Source organism: Amblyomma americanum, chromosome 2, assembly GCF_052857255.1.
Source record: "Amblyomma americanum isolate KBUSLIRL-KWMA chromosome 2, ASM5285725v1, whole genome shotgun sequence".
In the NCBI taxonomy this organism is placed as follows: Eukaryota; Metazoa; Arthropoda; class Arachnida; order Ixodida; family Ixodidae; genus Amblyomma; species Amblyomma americanum.
The window spans coordinates 33,491,323-33,514,142 of record NC_135498.1 but is presented as its reverse complement, the minus strand read 5'-3'; the positions used below and the strand labels follow the sequence as shown (position 1 = coordinate 33,514,142).

Sequence of the window (22,820 nt, the reverse complement as noted above, 5' to 3'; positions counted from 1 at the left end):
TTTTCTCAGTACTCCTCCTCCTTCTTCTTAAGGGAGTTCCCATGCATCTTATTCTCACAATCAATTCTCATTTTCAATCGAGGCTATAGTCTTCACTTGTCACTTCTTCCAAGCTCGCCTATACATATCATGTATAACCTGCCCTCCTACCTACGCAACCATGTATGGAGCGACCGCCTATGAGGCATGGGTGCCCTTTATTTGAACGCTGGACCGGTTTTTATCCGATAGGCTTCATTGTTATCCTGTCGCTTTTGCAGTGCGGGTGTAAAACAAATGCCGCGAGCACCAGACTTCAAGTCCTGTAGAATATCCCAACCCTTCCTTCGCTCTACCTGCCTTCCATCGATTTGCATTTCAGTCGCAGATCACTTATATCGCCATTCTTAAATGTCTGCTTTTTGAAAACCCTACACTCTAGAAACAAATACGGTCATGTGGGAATAAAAAGGGAATAATCTGTCCTCTATAGTGCAGGGCAGCTTGCTCCATTTTTATTCCTTTCTATTTATAGTGTACACTCTAAGCAGAAAGGAGTAACAAGAGAGTAAGCTGTCGTCTAACGCACTTATTTTTATAAAAGGCAATGCGCTAAAGAATATCTTACTCTCCTTTTACTACCATTCAGTCGTATTCTTTAATAGAGTGCATGGCTTGGGAACTTCTGAAAAAAGTCTGTACATCTACGAATAGGAAGCTGTACGGCAGCTTTCTACGGTACGTAACAAATTCCCTCTCGGCCCAGCGCCGATTATGCTCCGTCCGCAAGCACGCTGTTCGCGTCGGACGGAAGTGGACGTCCTACGGCGTCGTCGGCCCGCATGTCTTCCGGCGCCGGGCGCCGGAAGTTGGCTCGGCTTCAGAGCAGCGCCGCAGCAGCAGGGTGGAAGGGGAGCCTTCCGCATGGCGCCCGGCGGCTGAGACGCTTGGGCGCTCTTGCTGACCCCGCGCGCCCAATTTGCCGCCGCCGACTACATATACTCGGCGAGCCCGGCACTGCTAATTGACGCCGGCCGACTGGGGCCCCAGAGGAGAACAGCCTCAGTCACTGGCTGCCCTTTGCCGAGCCTTCTTCTCTACTGCTCGTGGCCAATGGAGAGACGGCGGCGCGGGCAGCGGTGTCGCGCATCTCGCGAAGAAAAGAAGTGCTCCCCTGGAGAATGGCTGGGGAGACGGGAGAATTAAGGGGCACTCGTCGCGCTAATGGGTCACTTTGCGTCGAGAAGCAAGGAGATCTGCGTCGGAGTGGGCGCTGCGCTCTGTACGCAGGCTTCCGCCTTTAGTGGCGCGCTTCGCGACAAAGAGAGCGGATGGTGGCATTGTAGCAGCTTCGTCTTTCCTTACGTAAGCGCACACATAACGCGGGTCTAGAGTGGCTGCGTGTGGCCTCCTCAGCGCTAGACGTGGTGTTCTTATGTCATTTGGAAGCATAACTTGCATATTCATGTAGACGCATGCACTATACGCGTATAATATTCTGTGGTTCTCTCTCAAGAGTGCTCTATCACATGGGGTATACGATCAGCTTAGCTTTAAGTTTTTTTTTTCAGATATTAGGCTTATACTCACTAGGAATATTGGCGTGGACGTAAGCGCGACAACATTTCACGTGTACACAAAAACAACGCTCTATTAATACAGATAATCTACTAAGCGTACATAACGGTTGCCAATCAGGAGACGTTTGGCTCAGAAACGAAGCGATGAATCATTTTTAAAACAATAGCAATGCACATCGTCTTGGATCTGACAGTTTTGTATCTACAGCTTCTCTTTCTATCGTATACTCGAGTGATGTCCGTCCGGCTTGTGTTACGGGCATAACTGTAGTCTTTTAAGATGCAGCAAACCACAGTCGTCACAGCGACGTCTAGACAGTGCTTAAAATCTGGCTCCATCGAAGGGGGGTGTCTAGTGATTCGAGCACAGGTGGAGAGGAAAATAAAAGAGGGAGAGAGAGAGAGAGAAAGCGGCTGGCGGCCTGTTTTACACATCGTTTAATACATTTTTAAAGGTCGTTGTTTGCTCACTTTATGCCACAGACCTGAAACAAAAGATTCGCACGCTTTGCCAGTGTGCTTGTTGTGTGCCCTTGGAGCTGAGTGGCCAGCTCTGGACTTCCTCGTGATGTGAGGGCACGGATTTCTTTTTCTTCCATCCTTTGCGATGTGCTTCCAACTTTGTATTTTTCTCCGTCTCGGGTTTTAGAAAACATGTTAATGATTCTTACTAAATGTCACAGGGAAATTTTAAAACCAATGAAGAAGATATATTTCGACAGCCACTGATAAGAAGAATAGAAAATCGTTTCTTGCTTCGGATTCATGCAGTCGCTATCTAGCACGACGGGTTCTCAGATTCCTTGCAAATGTTGGTGGGGGGATCTGAGACCCCGCCGAGACATCACTGACTTTAAGCACTGCCTCTAGTCTTCTCTTGTAGAAAAATCCCTTCAATGAATATGAAATTCATTGCGACCTTATCTGCAGACCGAATGTATTAGGTTGCACGTGAAATACAGTTTGTACGCTCTCGTTGTTCCTTTCTCCGAGACATGTGATTGTTGTTGTTCACTTCTGTCGTAAAGGCACATACACACGACAGGGGAGTGGCCAGTGTTCGGTGCTGTCCCAAACAAGTATTTTGAAGAAAAAGTTACCCGCTATTCGCTTTCCTTCTCTCGCCTCCGCTTTAGAAAGAAAATCTTTCAGGAAGCACAGCAAGTCTTTGAACAATCACAAATACGTTACTTTCTATGAGCCTTGTTGTAAAAAGGTTGCAACATTTTAACAGGCTCTACCCATACTGACTTCAGCTTCTCATAAACGCACATCTACCTTCTCTTTCTATTAGACAACCCTCGATATATTTATCAAGCGTCGTCGTCACCATCAGCATCATCAGCCGAACTAAATCAACTACAGAACAAACGCATCTCTCATGTCTCTTCAATTAATCCTCTCCTGTGCCAGCTGCGGCCACGTTATCCCCCCATACTTCTTAATCTCATCCGCCCACCTAACTTTCTGCCGCCTCCTGCTATGCTTGCCTTCGCTTGATATCCAGTCCGTTAGCCTTAAAGACCATCGGTCATCTTTCCCTAGAATTAGAAGCCCTGCCCATCAAGTGTATTAGTATTATCAAGAGTGAATTGACACGGCTTGCAATTTGCTTCGAGTCGTATAATACCACTGCAATGGCTGCGTTCTCAATGCCCTCGTCGTTATACGGAAACATTGATCCTCTACCTCGCTATCTTGTCTTTCCCAACGTCACGTCTTGCTTTTCTCCAAACACCAGACTTTGCTACAAAGTTCCTGTCAACGATCGCGACGAGCCTCCTGCACTCGGAGCTGACGGCCGGTTACATAACGCGTTTAGCGCGCGTCCGTCTCGGCGCCGTCTTTAACGGTCGTCGTATTTCGTGCCTTGTTTGTTTCGAGCTCTCTCTCTCTCCTGACGCGCCGGTGGCAACGAAGAGTGACAACAGAGCACACAGCCGCCTCGAGACTGCGCTCGTTCGTCACAGCGAGAGTGGCGCGCGAAACGAATCGCTTGGCTGCCTTTCTCGCCGAGCAGCGCGCTCCCTGCGAACGCCACGCCACGTCGGGCGCGCAAGCGACGCGTTACGCTTTGTGACAGTCGTGTAGTCCACGGTTGGCGGGGCGCTAAGCGAAGTTGAAGAGTGTACGTGCATCCATTAACACCTCACGCCAGTCAGGGCTTACTGAGTCGGCTTTAAATTCGAGGTAAAAGAAAAAATGTAAACCTGTCTAAACGGTGCGATGCATATCTCGTTGATCAATCATGCGAGCAGTGTATAAGAGCAGCAGCTCTAATGGTTTGCTCAATTAGCGGCGGATCTCAAATGCTCAGAGGTCCGTGGCGTGTTTTTCCTGTGCCATGTAATTTGTAAAAGCGTAAGGATGTGAACGATCATGCTTGTCTATCATTATTTACCATCTCTCGCTTTTGCTGTTCTTTTTTTTTTTCTAGCGCAACCGCTTTCGCACAAGACTACAAGTATGCCTGACTTTAATTGCTTCGGCCGTTTTCTCTGTGAGGCATTTTGAAGAACACTCGGTCCATGGTAGACAGAGGACGAGAGGATGGTTGCTTGGCAATCACGAAGTAAACAAGGCAGGGGAAGCCTCAGGGTGGTAAGCACCCTCACGCTTCCCCTGAGGCGATTCTGAAGCCACCCTGAGACTTTTCCGTCCATTTTTTACTTTGTTACTTCATTGTGGCGTTGGTCAAATGTTTAGGAGAAGCCCCCAAGGTGGAGTAAATTTGTGATAAAGGAGTGATTACTCATTGACATGCACCCCAGCGCAGCCATACGGCTACAAAGGAAAGCTGTACAGCTTTCTCAGAAACTTCGTAGTTAAAGAACAATTCGTCCTGGTCCGCGGTGCGAACCCGGGACCACCGCTTCACCGGAGCAGTCCCTCTACCAACCGAGCTAACCGAGACTGGCTGCGCTTGGGTGGATGACAATAAGTAATCCCTTCCTTACTACAAATTTACTCCACCTTGGGGGCTTCCCTTAACATTTGACCAGCACGGTTCCCAATTCGAGTTATTGATCAATTCGCTCTCGTCCTACCATACGCTTGCCGTCCCGGTTAGCTCAGTAGGCAGAGCGACTGCTCCGGTGAAGCGGTGGTCCTGGGTTCGAACCCCGAACCAGGACGAATTTTTCTTTAGCTGCGAGGCTTCTGAGAAAGCTGTTAGCTTTCTTTTGTAGCCGTTGGCTGCGCTTGGATGGATGCCAATGAGTAATTACTCCCTTATTATTGTGGTGTTACTCCTTGAGAAGGTGAAAACGTGGTGCAGGCCGCAGTACTTGCGTACCTATACACTGCTAATTGCAGCTGCATTCACAAAAAGCTGATGAATTTCTTCACTAGAGAGACACATTGGTAGCCTTCTTATGCTTATTCCTTTGCGAGTGCACGCTGGGGAGGTTGATTTTCCCCTCACTAACCGGTAGGTCCGGTAGTGTTATTACAGTGAATAATAATAATAATAATAATAATAATAATAATAATAATAATAATAATAATAATAATAATAATAATAATAATAATAATAATAATAATTGGTTTTTGGGGAAAGGAAATGGCGCAGTGTCTGTCTCATATATCGTTGGACACCTGAACCTCGCTGTAAGGGAAGGGATAAAGGAGGGAGTGAAAGAAGACATTAAGAAAGATGTGCCGTTGTGGAGGGCTCCAGAATAATTTCGACCACCTGGGGATCTTTAACGTGCACTGACATCGCACAGCACACGGGCGCCTTAGCGTTTTTCCTCCATAGAAACGCAGCCGCCGCGGTCGGTTTCGAACCCGGGAACTCCGGATCAGTAGTAGCCGAGTGCCCTAACCACTGAGCCACCGCGGCGGGTGAAAACATAAAGAATAACCCGCCACCGGTAACACCATAATAAGCCGCATCACTCAGTCGGTTTAGAGATTAGACCCAAGAAAAAATAGAAAGAATAGAAAGAGGGAGAGAGGAAAAAAAGAAAGTGACGGTAAAGAATTCCAGAGGACACCGATGTATGTCTGGAACGGCGAGGCAGCGGGTCAGGCAGGCCGTGTAGCTGGTGCGTCGTCTAAATTGGGGGGAGGCACCACCGCCGTGCCCCACCCCCTCCTCCTCTTGCTCCCGCTGGCGGGACAGAGGGTTCCTTCTCCCGCTCTCCCGACGTCGATCTCCTCTCATCCCTTTTCTGCCTCCCCAACGTCCGCCAAATCCTCTTTCCCCACCCGAGCAGCTCTTGGGGCGCGCAACGACTTCTTCGGTCGCCGGAGGGGTCGGTTCATCCCCAAATGAAAATGTCAATCGATCGGCCCGTACGACGACGCGGTTGCCGCACTCGGAGCCCCGGAGAAGTTTCCTGCTTCCCTCCTCCCTATTTCCAACCCACTCCCGCAGCCCCCTTTTCCCTCCCTCCCTCTCTCTATCCTCTTTCTCTTCTCCTCTATCATTAGCGAGCTTCAGGGGGTCTGATAAGAAAGTCGGGCCGGTCCCGTCCGCCGCGTTCGCCGGCGCTTCTTCATCGGGCGTTATGAAATTTTGTTCGCTATGGAAGTCGCGGTGTCGTCCCTCACTCCCCAATATATATACACACCCTAGTGTCGGTTATATCTCATTCTTTCGCTCATTCCTTCTTTATTTTTTTCTCTATTTCTTCATCAAGGGCACGCTAGCGAGTCACCGAGGAGCCCGAGGATGGGCGAAAAAATGAACGCCCGCAGAAACCGTTTCATCACTCTGTACGGGCCATCGAGGAGAACGGGGACATCCCTCGTCTAGCACACCGCTTGCTAGGGAGAGGCGGCGCGAAATAAAGTAGAGTAAAGAAGCGAAAGGAAAATAGTCCGTCCAGAAGAAATGTTTCTCCGTTATCGGTGTGACGTTGGCTTTCTCGGGTCGTCGGAAAGTGACTCTTTTCTCTTGGAACGTTCAGCGCGTTTATTTATGTGGGGCGCGGAGAGTATTAGCGTGGGTAAATGCGTGGGCCGTTTTTCGACTCGTCCGAGAACCTTAAAACGAATGTCGAAAGCTGCGCGGAGCGCATCACTCGCTCCTCCGTTCACGTCCCTCTTTTGTAAGGCGGCGTCTTTTCTGCTCGAGATACCGAACGACGTGCGCGGCCTATACAAGAGTGATGAGCAAACAAAAGGGTTCCTCAAATACCACGCGCCATGGTGCGGGGCTTTTTGAGTGCACTTTAGGTAAGAGCTATGCCATATATCGGCGCGCCTGTCGTCACGTGCCGAAACGTTAAGGTTGTTCCAGAAGTGGTTTACGACCTCAAGAGTCGTTTTTATTATTTTGCGCTCTCTAGCTCCTTATTCCAGATGACAGCGGAGGCATGGTTTAGGCAGGCACCGAAAGCTTTTATGTGCTTTCCCCAGCCATATACGACACGGTTGAGTTATGAGGGTATTTTTTTCTTTCCTTCCTGTTTATTTCGTGTCTTCGCTTTGTTCGAGGCGTGCGTGAATAGCGATGCGGCCGGCACGCACAAGACGTTTTTTTTTTCTTGTGATCCGTGAAATGCCACATATTTTGTTCGCGACAAGGGCTTTGGAAGCCTGTGTGATGCAGGCGTCTTAGATGCATGCGGACTATCTCCGTGTCTTTCGCTCTATTCTGAACTTCAACGAAATATGCGTAAGGCGCCTGTTGCGGGTATACTATGGTTTTACTTCGTTTGAAAAGGCGTTTCAAATAGGAAAGGTCGTCATGAACACAAACCGGGAAGACGGCGAAAGTATGCAGGTGCCTTGACCTTTGCATGCACTCTCTATCGATGGAAAGTGCAAGAGTTGCGGTTGGCTACACTGCAGTGCAGTATCGCGACCCAGCAAAGGCGCTCCGATTGGACTATGTGCGATGGAGCGCGTTTCGTCAGCGGGACCCGCATAGCGCAACAAAACCGAGGCTTTGAATAAAACTAACCATTCTCTCAAACGCCGTCCTGCCAGGTTACTCCACTTACTTGCTCTGAATGCTAGCAATGCAGGCTTGGATAGGTCCCTCTCCCCTAACTTGCGTTAACACTGTCAGGTTCAGGTTTACTCAGTGAATTTTAATCATGCAAAACTGCATAAAAATATTAGTTGAGGAAGAGGCCACGAAGCTAAATTGTCAGGGGCGCCTCCTACTGGAAACAGGCTGGTAACAAGGCGAGATCTCCGACTGGTACTAAACTGTCTAATAATGCTGTGAATTGCTCTATCAAAATTTAGAGCTTCTTTCGTAATCAGAAGTGAATACCGGGTATTTAATTCGTTCTTGCGATGTGTCTCGCCACTTCTTACCTCTGCGTGTGTAAAATAACTTCTCAAATTCATAACGATATTTATTTTTCTTTTAAATCTATGCGTCTCATTCACTTCTTTATTTTGCCTTCCCTTTTGTCGAAAGCACACTACCTGACACGCAACACCAAACGTCCTATATCCAACCAGCTTCACGACACCAGCATTCTCGCGAGGGTTCAAAGAACTCGGGCCTGAAAGCTCTCTGGAGCCAAGGTATGCTGCCAACGGACGATATCCGGCCGCGTTATCGGACAAGCAAGTCCGCTCCAAAAGTTTGGAAGAAGGTGCACGGGCTACTGCATCTTCTTTTTCGCGTGCAGCCAAGACGAAAACAATGCCTCGCTCCCCTATCTGCAATTTGGATTCAGCGACAGATAAGCCGAGATAAAGCGAAAGGCTTGCGAAGCAGGAACAAGACGGCGTTTATTCCTCCCGAGTGGATGTGAGGTTTCTGCCGAGAAAATTAAGGAATATCGTCGAGAGATAGGCCCGGTACTCGACAAGGGAGCTAGATAGCTGCAGTAAGCTTGCTTGCGGTCTGCGCCTTGGGAGTACATCTACAGTAGACGGCGCGCTCCTGAAGCGTGCCGGCTGAGGAGCGTCGGGGTATATCATTCGCTTCTCCCAGAGATATGTATCTTCAGCGCGCATACACGACGCCTTCTCGGAGCCTACATAAATCATCCTGGAAACGAGTTCCTCACGCTTCACCGTATAAGCTAGCTACCGTGACGTGTGTCCGCAACGCTTGAAGGAACGGACAGGCTTGCTTCTCTCCTCGGGGAGTCGACTGAAGCCTGTGCGGCGGCGACAGCGTATACAAGAACAGCAAAAAAAAAAAAATTCTTTTCTTGCGCGTTTTATTTGCCGAAACAAAGGGAGGGCCGACGTCGAAGCAATGTAGCCGGGAAGTGAAGAAGACAAGAAAAGAAGGCAGCGGCATAGAACAGAGAGACAGGAGGAGGAACAGGAGGAGGGGTGGGCGTGTAATATTCCAGCAAGAACGTTATAGAGCCCTGAAGGCGTTATGTACCGTCTCTTTCCTTCCTTGCACTTCGTAGGCGTATACGTGCGAATACTTTTCTATATATACGCCGGCGAGCGTAGACGGCGCTGTCTTTAATTTCGACCCGGTTCCTTCAGAAACGACCCGACGGTGGAGCAATTTTCTCCTTCGTCTGCTGCGGCCACCAGACTGCCTGCTGCCCTAGGGAGCGAGAGAAGAAGAAGAGAGGAAGGAAAAAAAAAGGAGTAAACGGAGGATGCTGCAGCGATAACAGCCTTACTGCTTATCTTTATATTCAGCTGCCACTATTTCTTTTTTCTTCCATCTCTCACTCCTCTCCATCTTCTTCGCGCCGTTTCTTCTTGTAATTATCCGCTTAATACCGGCCGTCATTTTTTTTTAGTCTATCCCCTAAATCGCACAGACCTCACCGAGCGTCTCAAAAACGTCTTTAGTTCTCCGAAGGTCTTGTATTTGTATACGTATAACGCGGCATGGCTCTGCCAAGCGCGGTTATATAGGCGCATGCGGGCAGGGAACCGGAAAGATTTCTAATTGCGATTCTCCGGAAGGGACAGGTTTTCGAGCTCAGAGGAGGGGGTAGAACAAAAGGAGTGGTTGGGGGGAGGGGGGGGGGGGGACAAGATGGCGTCGCACACGCGCTGGCGATCACCAGGGCAGCGCGACGAGCTTCGGTATTATAGGCGAGACGGCGAAGACGACACACTTCAGGAAGCACGCGCCGGCCTGCAAAGGGTTTTTCTTTCTTATTCGTTGTTCTTTTCCTTTCTTCTTTCTTTTCTCCTCTCTCTCTCTCGGCCAGAGGCTGGCACCATACCCCGGTGTCCCGCATGAAGGGCGGCATTCGACCGTGAACTCGATTGCGCGCTTTTGTATAATACCGCGCGCGCCCGGCCGCCTTCCTCGCCCCGGCTACTGTTTGCGCGCGCACCGTTCCGTTCGCGCCTTATCGCGATGTATGTAGAACTATTGAGCTTGCGAAGCTGTGCTGGCCGCGGTCCGCGCTTGTTGGTGATGGGAACGTAGAGTCGAGATATGGGTGAGCATCGGTGATTGCGTTCGAAGAGAATAATCGTTAGCGGTTAGGTTAATCGATTTCTACTTCCCAGAGTAGCGCTGCGAGCTATGATCGCACGCCGTTGTGCGATCTCTGGAGTGATTTTGATCACCTGGGTGTGTTTAACGTGCATCGCAATCTGTACGAAGGCGCTTAACGTTTCGCCTTTGTCGAAGTGGAGTGTTGTGGGATTCAGCTCACATTATATTGGTGCTCAGCAGCTGAAAGCCGTAATCGTGCACGTTATTACAGCGATAGGTAATAAATAACTGAGCTGCCTCTATAGTGGCGTATCGTTTCCCGGTATAGCAAAACATCGCTGCGAAAATTTCAATGCATGGGGCACATCTTTGTTATAGACTTTAGAGACTGCCTAAAGAAATTGAATTTCTTTAGGCAGTCTCTATAGAGTCTATAACAAAGATGTGCCCCATGTATTGAAATTTTCGCAGAGATGCTTTGCTATAACGGGCAGCGACACGCTACTATAGTTTTAGACCGAATTACCCTTACGTAAGATTTTAAAAATATGTCGGGCTCCGGGTTCTCTTGTGCATATGTTCGCAAATGTTTAGCTAATTTCAAATATATGGAATGTCTGTTTGGTCTCAGCACCAACGTTCTCTTTTGAGAGCGTTGCGAAACTTTAGAAGCAAAACGAGTGGAAACACTGGGTGAAACTTCTGGCTCAATCTAGTTCCTAACTTTCATCGAACTTTCGCGTTTCGGAACACGTACGCCTCTTTGGGCACGAACTATCCTGCCCCGATGCTACAGCTCCACGCAGGCGCGCTCACTCCAGCTACATATCATCACGATTCGTTAAAAGTTTTCCGGGGCTATTCCCAGGATAAAACTGATGATTTTCAATTTCGAACTTTCCGTAGTCTGGCAATGTTGCCCCTATTAATCCCCCTTCATCCCAGATAAACCCCCTCGCACTCCCACCGGGGCAGTCATCTATTCAGGCAGTTTGTTGTTATCGCTTCCGTAAACCTGCTTTTCAGCATCACGAATCGCATCTAACGAACTACCTGCAGGCGGATCACGCCACGCAGAGTAGTGATCCCTACGATGCTCTTTTTAGGCTGAGCGCCATTTGTGTACGTGGGGCCGTTTGTACAAACAGCAAAGAAATGCAGGAAAGCCGTGACTCGCCGGGGGAACAATTAGTGAGGAACACCGGGCCGTGCGTATACTTACGTTTCGTAACATGGCAACGAGATTAAAACAAATGGAGTTGCAGCGGAAGCAGGGGCTGAGGGAGCGGGGGGAGCGGGGGGAGAGGGGGAGAGCGGGTAAAAGACAGAAGGAGCAGGCGGATTGGCTCAGCAACTACGTCGTGAAGGCCTCGTTTATTCTCGGGCAGCGGATAACAACGCTGCCTTTAATGGATTCGGGGGCCTCTTCGGAGGCCTCTTCGCAGGGGGGTTGCGAGGGGGATACTTTGGGTGGGGGAGGGACGCGTAGGTTGAATAGGGTTCCTCGGTGCTCAGCAGTGAACGGCGCGGCGCGCACGGGCAAAAGAAAAAAAACGAAAACAAAAAGGAAATTAAGAGGAGACGGAGCGAAAGAGATTACGACGAAGAGCGCGGGTCTTTGTGCATAATCGGCTCTTACGCCACGAGCACGCTTTGAAGCGGCTTTGTCCGCTCGTCGAGTCGGTGACTCTTTCGTCACTGCTACAACTGACAGTAAAGCGAAGGAATAGGAGCAATATTGGAGCGGGCTGGTAAAGAGGTAAAGAAATCAAAGCACTGACTGATGCAACCGCCTCCTGACTCGGGGTTTAGCTCCAGCAGCGGGCTGAGTATACGAGCCATTAGATATCAGATCAACGCAACAAAAGCAGCTTTTTGTTACCGGCGGGTCGATGCTGGCGCAGTTACAGTGTACCGCGTAGTCGCTCCGAGAATCCATGGTGTCTCTATTAATAAACTGTCATTCGCAATTGCAATCGTGTCCGAGACAGACTACATCGACTATAGGATAGGATGAATACTACGCCCTTTGTGATCGCTGCCGGCCAGATTATGAAAGCGACTTATGGTGGAGTCCAAAGAAAAAAATGCTGTGCCGGTTCTGATTTCATATCGACTCTGATTTCGTAAAACGGGTCATGTTATACTGTTTGCGATAGAGCACCTATGCTCCTTGCAGTAGGTGCCAGCACTGGAACAGACCAAGTGGTGGTTGCACCACGTTCTTTCCTATGTTGGGGTCAGGAGCGGTCCGGTTGTGTCACCCGTGTGACGTGTACAAATGCAATTATGCCGCAGGAAAGGGCTGTCGTCAGTTGCCGCTTTGTCAAACGCGTCGTTGTCGACGCGACCTGTGAGATGCTTGCCGAAGATACGTGCGCGCTCTTCTTGTGGACACTGCTCTGGGAGTGCTTGTCGTGACTCCGTCGCCGGGACGAAGCCTGTCTTCATACCACTGGGGCGAAGCTAATCAGGCCGCATCTATTCTATTTTTGATAGAGGTCGTTTTATGTAATCGCGTAGTAAGCAACGCATTATTAGCTCACAACCTACGCTCTCCAATGCGAGAAATGCGAGGGTTATCATATTTAAAGTAATGCAAAAGTTGGCAGAACTTCTTTATTGCTTGGCGTACATTGTTCAAATTCTGTTGCAGGTAACTAAATGATCTTTTTCGCTGCATGTAGCCATTCGAATCCAAGTAGGAGCCATGGGCCGTCGTTGAGTTTCGGACGAAGGAGGTTTGCAGGCTGTTCGACATCCACAGAAGGCTACTGAATGTTTACGGGGATGATACCATTGAAAATAAGCGCAAAATTTTGAAATGGATTAAGCAGTTTAAACGAGGAATACCCGCGCTGAAGACAAACCACGCAGTGGGAGAACATAAACTGCAACCACTGACACGAATCGTCAGCGAGTAGACGAATTAACGCAGTGCCAAATTGTTCCCTTGTAATCAATGCTATACATTAATTAAAGTATTAAGAAAGAGTTGCCCTACAAGCTTGTGGAATTTTAATGACGTATGTGAGCTCATAAAAAAGTGGTACTAACTTTTGCATTACTTTCGGTACAATTGACTACGCTTACGTTATACCGCGTAAGTCGCGAAACTCAACGATAACGCGCGTAAATGCTCTTTTTTTTTTACATCATTGCCCCTTTCACCCCTCCTTTAACTCCTTCTTTCACGGGTGTCCACCCACTGTGAGCCTGCTACCGCGCCTTCCGTTATAACTACTTGTAACCCCTACAGAGACGATTCCAAGTGTTTGGAGGTGCAGGTGTGCACCTCCGCACGTCCCATCCGATGCACTCCAAACAGAAAGGAGTAAAAAGGGACTATAAGCTGTCCTCTAGACCACTCCCTTTTATGAAAGGGGGTACGCCAGAGGACAGCTTACCCCCTTTTTTACTCCCATGTAGGTGTATTCGAGTTCATAGTGTGGCATCAAAGGTTGCGCGATGAGCGAATCACGGGCCGCGCGCTCGGGGTGGTGTCCTGATCTCGAGGTGAGAGCGCGGCCCGCTTGACGGCAAAGGTAGCGCTAAGCACTTGTAGGGGATGGTCACGTGATAAATTCTTAGTCAGCTTCGGGCACGTCGAAGATAAAGCTCACGTTTTAAAAAATAATAATAACTGGCTCTGAACTGAATTGAACAGAGCTCTAGGAGCATTTCGAATTCGCTTTACTTGCCTGAGAAACAAGATGTCCGCTTCAGTTCCTATGCTACATTTGTTCTAGTTTCATGTGTAACAGCTACGGCACAAGAAGGACGTGAGCTCAAGTCGTGAGCTCATAGCTTATCCTATGGGCTGTCAAACGCTTGTTGAAGCTATGTGCACTGGATATATAGATGTTAGTTTTGCTCGCTGCATTAATCGCGCTATTTCACTTAATTTAGCAGGGCCTCACAGTTGGTTCATGTTCACCTTGAAGAAATTATTAGTACTCAACAAAATACACGGGGCTGATATCATTAAGAAAAATCAGAAAAGCAAGACCGGCGTTCACAGATTCAGTGTTTGGTCTTCTGCGAAATTGTCGACCACTGGCAGCTTGCCATTGCCGGCAATAACTATCTGTATATGCGGGAGAACACACAATGTCGCGTGCGTTTTCCTTAAAAGCTTCCTCAGAACAGCATAGCTTCCTCAGAGCAACATAGCTTCCTCAGAGGCGCATGCTTTACTAAGCACAAGAATTGCGCTACCTCTTATGAACAAGTACGCTTTGCAAGTCAGAGTGCCTTACAAGTTTCGAAGGATCCTAACTCTGCTTCTAGTTTGTTTTCCTTTTTTTCTACCAATGTACTCAGGAATGTTTTCATCTGAGCGACTCTTCCATGAACCCTTTTCTCCATAGCTATATCTCAGTGTTAATTAAAGATAATGAAAGGAATAGAAGGAACACGAATACAAATTTCCTCTGTTCAGTGCCCTTCAATAATATATTCAAGTACATGTTTGCTGCATTTGGCGAGCAGCTTACATAAGTGAGTTTTCATGTCCCGTCTCTCTCGGGGCACGGTTCAGTGGGAAGTGTCCCTGTGGTCGAAGCACTCGCATGTGCCACTCAGTCGCATGGTAAAATGACTACACGTCGCCCCATATTGCAAAACGTCGGGCCTGAGCGCAATTTCGTGTATTATTTGCCAGACCTGAAATACCAAAACTGTGTGGCGTCAAGTCAAGCTGGTATACTCTGCAAGCGCATACTTTGGCCATGGGTCTAAATTGCCTGCATTTCTGAAGTGGACTACACGTTATGAATGTCACCTTTTAAATAAATTTGTAGCAGCTATCGTGTTTTACAAAAAGAAGTAAAAGGTAAATTAAGGAGCCGTAAGACAAAAACGCAAGTGGGTCTTAAAACCAGATTGTCATATTATTGTTTGGTTGTTTCTCCGCCAGGAGGAGTGAGAGGATGGGGCATCACGTGGTCTGCGTGTTGACGGCAGCGATGGAAGTGCCAGCAGCTTTTTCGTGACGCTTATGCATGGTTTCTCGTCAGCATCCTTTTTTGGAGACGAGAAGCTCATATTTAACCAAGTAACTGGCCTATGAAGGCGAAAATTCCCTAGCAGACGGCGAGGAGGTGGAGCTTCACGATCTTAACCAAGTAACTGGCCTATGAAGGCGAAAATTCGCTAGCAGACGGCGAGGAGGTGGAGTCTCACGATCTTAACCAAGTAACTGGCCTATGAAGGCGAAAATTCCCTAGCAGACGGCGAGCAGGTGGAGCCTCACGATCTTAACCAAGTAACTGGCCTATGAAGGCGAAAATTCGCTAGCAGACGGCGAGGAGGTGGAGCCTCACGATATTAACCAAGTAACTGGCCTATGAAGGCGAAAATTCGCTAGCAGACGGCGAGGAGGTGGAGCCTCACGATATTAACCAAGTAACTGGCCTATGAAGGCGAAAATTCCCTAGCAGACGGCGAGCAGGTGGAGCCTCACGATCTTAACCAAGTAACTGGCCAATGAAGGCGAAAATACCCTAGCAGACGGCGAGGAGGTGGAGCCTCACGATCTTAACCAAGTAACTGGCCTATGAAGGCGAAAATTCGCTAGCAGACGGCGAGAGTGTGGAGCCTCACGATCTTAACCAAGTAACTGGCCTATGAAGGCGAGAGGGTGGAGCCTCACGATCTTAACCAAGTAACTGGCCTATGAAGGCGAAAATTCGCTAGCAGACGGCGAGAGGGTGGAGCCTCACGATCTTAACCAAGTAACTGGCCTATGAAGGCGAAAATTCGCTAGCAGACGGCGAGAGGGTGGAGCCTCACGATCTTAACCAAGTAACTGGCCTATGAAGGCGAAAATTCGGTTGCAGACGGCGAGTAGGTGGAGCCTCACGATCTTAACCAAGTAACTGGCCTATGAAGGCGAAAATTCGCTAGCAGACGGCGAGGAGGTGGAGCCTCACGATCTTAACCAAGTAACTGGCCTATGAAGGCGAAAATTCGCTAGCAGACGGCGAGGAGGTGGAGCCTCACGATATTAACCAAGTAACTGGCCTATGAAGGCGAAAATTCCCTAGCAGACGGCGAGCAGGTGGAGCCTCACGATCTTAACCAAGTAACTGGCCAATGAAGGCGAAAATACCCTAGCAGACGGCGAGGAGGTGGAGCCTCACGATCTTAACCAAGTAACTGGCCTATGAAGGCGAAAATTCGCTAGCAGACGGCGAGAGTGTGGAGCCTCACGATCTTAACCAAGTAACTGGCCTATGAAGGCGAGAGGGTGGAGCCTCACGATCTTAACCAAGTAACTGGCCTATGAAGGCGAAAATTCGCTAGCAGACGGCGTGAGGGTGGAGCCTCACGATCTTAACCAAGTAACTGGCCTATGAAGGCGAAAATTCGCTAGCAGACGGCGAGAGGGTGGAGCCTCACGATCTTAACCAAGTAACTGGCCTATGAAGGCGAAAATTCGGTTGCAGACGGCGAGTAGGTGGAGCCTCACGATCTTAACCAAGTAACTGGCCTATGAAGGCGAAAATTCGCTAGCATACGGCGAGGAGGTGGAGCCTCACGATCTTAACCAAGTAACTGGCCTATGAAGGCGAAAATTCGCTAGCAGACGGCGAGAGTGTGGAGCCTCACGGTCTTAACCAAACAACGGGCCTATGAAGGCGAAAATTCGCTAGCAGACGGCGAGCAGGGTGGAGCCTCACGATCTTAACCAAGTAACTGGCCTATGAAGGCGAAAATTTGCTAGCAGACGGCGGGAGGGTGGAGCCTCACGATCTTAACCAAGTAACTGGCCTATGAAGGCGAAAATTCGCTAGCAGACGGCGAGAGTGTGGAGCCTCACGATCTTAACCAAGTAACTGGCCTATGAAGGCGAAAATTCGCTAGCAGACGGCGTGAGGGTGGAGCCTCACGATCTTAACCAAGTAACTGGCCATGAAGGCGAAAATTCCCTAGCAGACGGCGAAGAGGTGGAGCCTCACGATCTTAACCAAGTAACTGGCCTATGAAGGCGAAAATTCGCTAGCAGATGGCGAGAGGGTGGAGCCTCAGATCTTAACCAAGTAACTGGGCTATGAAGGCGCAAATTCCCTAGCAGACGGCGAGGAGGTGGAGCCTCACGATCTTAACCAAGTAACTCGCCTATGCAGGCGAAAATTCGCTAGCAGACGGCGACAGGGTGGAGCCTCAGATCTTAACCAAGTAACTGGCCTATGAAGGCGAAAATTCCCTAGCAGACGGCGATGAGGTGGAGCCTCACGATCTTAACCAAGTAACTGTCCTATGAAGGCGAAAATTCGCTAGCAGACGGCGAGAGGGTGGAGCCTCACGATCTTAACCAAATAACTGGCCTATGAAGGCGAAAATTCGCTAGCAGACGGCGAGAGGGTGGAGCCTCACGATCTTAACCAAATAACTGACCTATGAAGGCGAAAATTCGCTAGCAGACGGCGAGAGGGTGGAGCCTCACGATCTTAACCAAATAACGGGCCTATGAAGGCGAAAATTCGCTAGCAGACGGCGAGCAGGGTGGAGCCTCACGATCTTAACCAAATAACTGGCCTATGAAGGCGAAAATTTTCGCTAGCAGACGGCGAGAGGGTGGAGCCTCCCGATCTTAACCAAGTAACTGGCCTATGAAGGCGAAAATTCGCTAGCAGACGGCGGGAGGGTGGAGCCTCACGATCTTAACCAAGTAACTGGCCTATGAAGGCGAAAATTCGCTAGCAGACGGCGAGAGTGTGGAGCCTCACGATCTTAACCAAGTAACTGGCCCATGAAGGCGAAAATTCCCTAGCAGACGGCGAGGAGGTGGAGCCTCACGATCTTAACCAAGTAACTGGCCTATAAAGGCGAAAATTCGCTAGCAGGCGGCGAGGAGGTGGAGCCTCACGATATTAGCAAAGTAACTGGCCTATGAAGGCGAAAATTCGCTAGCAGACGGCGAGGAGGTGGAGCCTCACGATCTGCAGAGGCGTGTATGGTAGAGGATCAGCGCCTCAAGATGTGCAACTGCGCTAATCGAGCGGTACCACAGCCTGGCTACGCATTGAGAATTGAATTCTTCGCACTGTTAGAGTTATTTTTTCTGTTCAAACAGAAAAGTCACACTGCTACTTATAACTTATAAACACAAGCATAGCTCCCTAGCTCTGCTTCGGTGTAAAAAGGTGAGGCTGAAGCAATTTCGTTTGTGGAAGGCGTTAGCTTAGTCGGTGCTCCAATTCTGTGCGCTTTTGAAGTTTGAATGCACAAAAGAAAACTATAGAAACTTTAGCATTTATTTGATTCTAGTTTACAGTGTGTGTTGAAGCCAATGAGAACATGTGCAACATGTTGAAGAACACCTGACTAAATCCCGCACACACACAGAAATCCAAGTATTGGCAGCTGCTAACCATTGCAAAACATGAACTAACAATACGTTTGGGAAAAATTGACGATACAGAGGAATAATATGTCTGAAACGACATCCTGTAAACTACTGATCCAGCTCCTTGCGCGCTTTTTAAAGGTCGCTGCTAGCTAGTACTAATCCTAATAGTTGATTGTCCTTAGAATGGCACATATGGACAAGACTTTGCATAACTACCGGTCCGCAGCGTCATGAACAGTGCCCTGCACTTGCAAGTGAATTCCTAACGAAAAAATTTAGGCTTAACGCGGCATTTCTGCATTAAGTTGATCGAAGGAGGATGACATGTGGCGTTGCTCCAAAGGATACACTCTGTTCGCTTCACTGTCACGCTTTTAAACAGAAACAAAAATTCGGGACAAGGGACAAGAATAACCCGGCGCCGAGAATGCACGCAGTGACGGTATTTTCAGCTCCAGCTCGTTTTCCCTGAAGCTTGCATATGTATACAGACGCGCCACAAGACGCGGATCTTCGTGACACGCACAGCAAGGCTTCTGCGTGGCCGCGATTCACGCGTCAATGACCGCGCTGGAAGTGGAAACGGAAACAACGAGTTTCTCGGTTTCTAATTAAACGCGGTCACGAACAAGCCGCCTTGAGGCTGACATCGCGGTCATTGTTGTTTCCCGCTGACCCAAGCATAACCACTAGATGCAGTTTGTGGAAAGACGCAGACTCTGCAGGCGCCATTTTTAATGAACGCGAAAAAAATCGCACTTATGAGACGAGATGGCATCAACGAGAAAGTTCCTGTTGCACATGGTCTCCGTTAGCTGACGTTTTAAAAGCAACTGGTGTTTGTTTTTATGTCTCAGTAATTTGCCACGAGTATTATGAGTAGGTCAAATGTATTCCACAGAGCACTGCTGGCAGCTAGTGCGTTACTCATCGAAGACGCATAGCGATATTCGCAGCTCTCCACGCTCATACAGTATTGCGTTCGTATTAAGTGGCAAAGACAAGAGTATGGATGTAAGAAGCGCTTTTTACTTGCCTTCCAGAACTTCGTCCTTCTTAAGTAAAACCATCTTAGAGAACCACAATAATAATAACACATTTCCTTCAAACGAACTGTTAACGTTGCCAGTCATGTCGACGCACTTCAAATAAAGTCATATCCTCATGCTTGAGCATATTGATGTCGAGAGAGCAGGACTCCGTATTTACGGGTCTTGAAGCGCTTGTTATACGAAGGCCGTCGTACATGTCTAGAACGCTGTAGACTCCGAACAACCCTCTATTTAAACTAAAGTGGTATCGACACTTTGAAAGGCTGACAAATCGTGTTAACTTTGTGTCATTCGTGTGTTTCGATCTGCAGTGATTCTACCACTTAGCGCCATTTGGCCTGACCTGACGCTTGAGCTGAAAAATCTCGCCGCAGTCGTCACGTTACGTCACTATAGTGGTGCTAAAGCCACGCCGCGTGCACCCAAGGATGGTGACAACTGTTTAAGCTTGTTGTGAAAGATGGTTAAAGTTCCGCTCCGCGCCAATGTGTCTCAGTGAAGAAAGTAGACAGTGAACTTACCTGCTGTGCAGCTGCCAACGACAGTCCATAGAAGAACAGCGGTGGCGAACCTCCACTTTGGTTTCATGACGACAAAAGTTGACGAGTTGCGGCAGAAACACCCGTGCACAACCAACTCCAGAAGCGTGTTGTCGCTGGTTTGCAGGAAGGTCCAACTATCCCTCCACTTCGGGTTCGTGGACGAAGACTTCGCTCCGCTGTGTCGGACGTCCCACACAGTGCGATCCGCACGAAAAAACGGCAGCTCTGTCGCGCTCAGCAGGGAATTAGTTTTGCAGAGTCAACAGCAAGGATCGGGTGTTCCTAACAAAGCAAGGGCATGGAACTCTCCGAGTGAGAAGTTTACAGTGTTGCCTGCAAATTCATATTCCTGCTCGGCAATTTGGAAGAAGTAGCCTGTGAGATGTGATCACGACTATTGAGCTTGCGACGAATTCCACGAGGGTACAACAAAGCCCTCACGGCTCACTCTACTTCTCCTGGCAAGAACGCGGCCGATCCGATGACACTCTATGTCGCAGGTGAGTACCGGCTGTAGTACATGGCAACTACGTCACTCAAACCGACAGTAAATGCAACTGTCAACAACACGTTCCGTTCACGGCACAAGTGTCAAAGGCTGTCACCACGCCGGTGTCGACCGAGCCTCCGATCGCGCGCGTAGTACGTACGAACCGCCGGTGATGTCTGTCGCTCAGCAGAACCGCTGTCCCAAACAGCACGCCGCGCGCTCCGAGCGAGAGGTACTACACGAGCAGAGCAGGAGCGCGCGCGATGCGTTCCCGACTTCAGCGCGGAGCGCTTTGAGAGCACGATGTCGTCGACGTCGTCTCCGGCTGCATCCCACGGCGCCTCCCGGACGGACAATAAAAATTGGGGGGTGGGAGCGAAAGTCGGGGAGGAAGCAAGAAAGAAGGGGCGAGAGGGTGCAGCGCGTTCCTACTCTCCTTCTTCTCTCTCTCTCCACCAGGTGGGAAGGAAGAGAGCGGCGTGGCCCGCGTCGTCAGCTGCCGCTGGAGCCGCCGCCTGGAGCGGGCCGGCGCCTCGCGAGGATCCCGCGAACACGCTGCCGCCGCAGGCCCGCCAGAGCGGCTCGCGTGCGAAAGAGGGAGAGGAGGAAAGGAAGCGGTGCTCGCAGGCCCGATCTCTCGAACATCTTCTCTCCCGCGAATATGCTTCCTTCGGTCTCCAGTGCTCTGACCGCTGGTTGTCCGGGAGAGGACGTACGGAGCAGGCAGCGAGAGAGGACGAAGGAAGATGCTCCGTGACGTCACGGCGAAAAGAAAGAGAGAGAGAAAGAAGGCGGAAGGAAAGCCAGCGTGACGTTGCAGTCGACGTGAACAGAGAGCGCCATCCAGGCGACAGATCGTGAAACTCGCGCGTGTGGCTGAAGCTCGGGAAGGAGGAAGGTGGCGGTCACGGCAAAGCTTGTGGGACGTCTCGCTGTAGTTCGTCCGTGAGGCTATGGAAGGAAGTTGGCGTGGGCTTTCACTGCGCAGTGCATCCTGCGTGACTTTGCAAAGAATGTCTGGTACGCTTTTAGGAGCAAAATGGCGAGTTTCTAACGTAAAAAGAAAAGTAATGCTGTAGTTATACGACTCTACCACTCACATTAGACTTATCGGATACAAAACTGCGCTATGCATTGTTGAATCAATGGTTCCTGAGCTACGAAGAAGAGAATTTGAGAGCATGGTTTTTGCATTCACTTCCCTCACGTCGGTACAAAATTTTTGCTTGTCAAGCTCTGAAGCGTCAGCATGATCGGCGTCTAACTGCTAAAGCTGTGACACATGTTCTTGAAATTGTTAAGCTTCATGAATAATTGATGATCTACGTTTTATCGCCAAGTGCATTTGAGTGAAACAGTTGTGCTTTTCAGTCTGCTTAAATGATGAAATGGAAGAAGGATATCAATTAGTATATCAAGGCAAGCAGGACAAAACAAGTGCAGTGGTCATAGGTGTCTCTTTTGGTATTACCCTCTCCTTTCAATCTTTTCCCCCTCCTCCTTCTACGACACGCCGGCAGTGGGCGTGGAGGCTAGCCCTCCAGTAGACAAGCCCGTGCCCTCCCACATTTCATCCTTCCTTCAACCACAGAAGAAGTATTACGAGGAAGCATTGAAATACGTGGCCCGTCCAAGCGTACCCTTAAAATAATTTGCTTAGCAGTCTATGGACAATCCATAGCCTTTTTTCTATAAAGTATAGAGGCTTGCTATAGACAAATCCTATAGACTAAAATATAGGCAGTAAAAATCCTATAGGCCGTCTAAGAACAATCTATAGATTTATGGCAATACACATTCAGTAGACATTTGTCTATAGACTAATAATAGACAAAAAGAAATATCTGAAGGAAGGCAATAGTCTATAAGAAGTCCATAGACCATTTTTAAGGGTAGAAAAGGAGAACAGGGTTCAGTGAGCTGGAATCATCACCATCTTAGCCGGTGGTACTTAGGCCTATTAAAAGGTCCCTGAAGAGAAAGGCGAAATGCTGCGAGGATTATAAATTCATCATCACTGACAAAGAATCTGTGTTTTAGGAACAAGACAGGGAGACTTTTGAGATTTTGTGTATCATCTTCTCGAATGGAAAGTAACGGCAGCGCAGAGTTACTTGCTTATCCGAAAAATGATATTTAATCCATGTAATCCCATGCAAAAATGGCCTATAGACTGTCTATAGACCTCATATAAGATCTGTTACATTCCTGTAGATATTTCCTTTTGTCTATTCATTGTCTACACACCCTCTATAGACAAAGGTTTACTAAATATGTATAGCCATAAAACATACCAGTCTATAGGGTGTCTATAGAAAGCCTATGGACTTTACAGACAAGAGTCTGTGGAGAGTCTGTAGACTGCAAAAAGAAATTTTTGTAAGGAATGGCTGCTGCGCATGCGCAGATTAAGTCTTGAAGCTAATTCAACCTCCGAAAATTGGTTGATAAATCACAAGAACCGCACTTTGGAGCAC

The 22,820-nt window shown here is 48.9% G+C and overlaps 1 protein-coding gene across 2 annotated transcripts in view; it reads right to left on the bottom strand.

The window, feature by feature from the left end:
- The window catches only part of LOC144120946 (uncharacterized), a 209,660-nt gene extending 188,793 nt beyond the window's left edge, over window positions 1-20,867 (bottom strand). For both annotated transcript variants that reach the window (XM_077653772.1, XM_077653773.1), the window contains exon 1: window positions 19,833-20,867. In XM_077653772.1, coding sequence (XP_077509898.1) covers window positions 19,833-19,899 — 67 coding nt within the window. In that variant the 5' untranslated portion in view covers window positions 19,900-20,867. The remainder of the gene's footprint in view (window positions 1-19,832) is intronic.
- Between the last annotated feature and the right edge of the window lie 1,953 nt (window positions 20,868-22,820).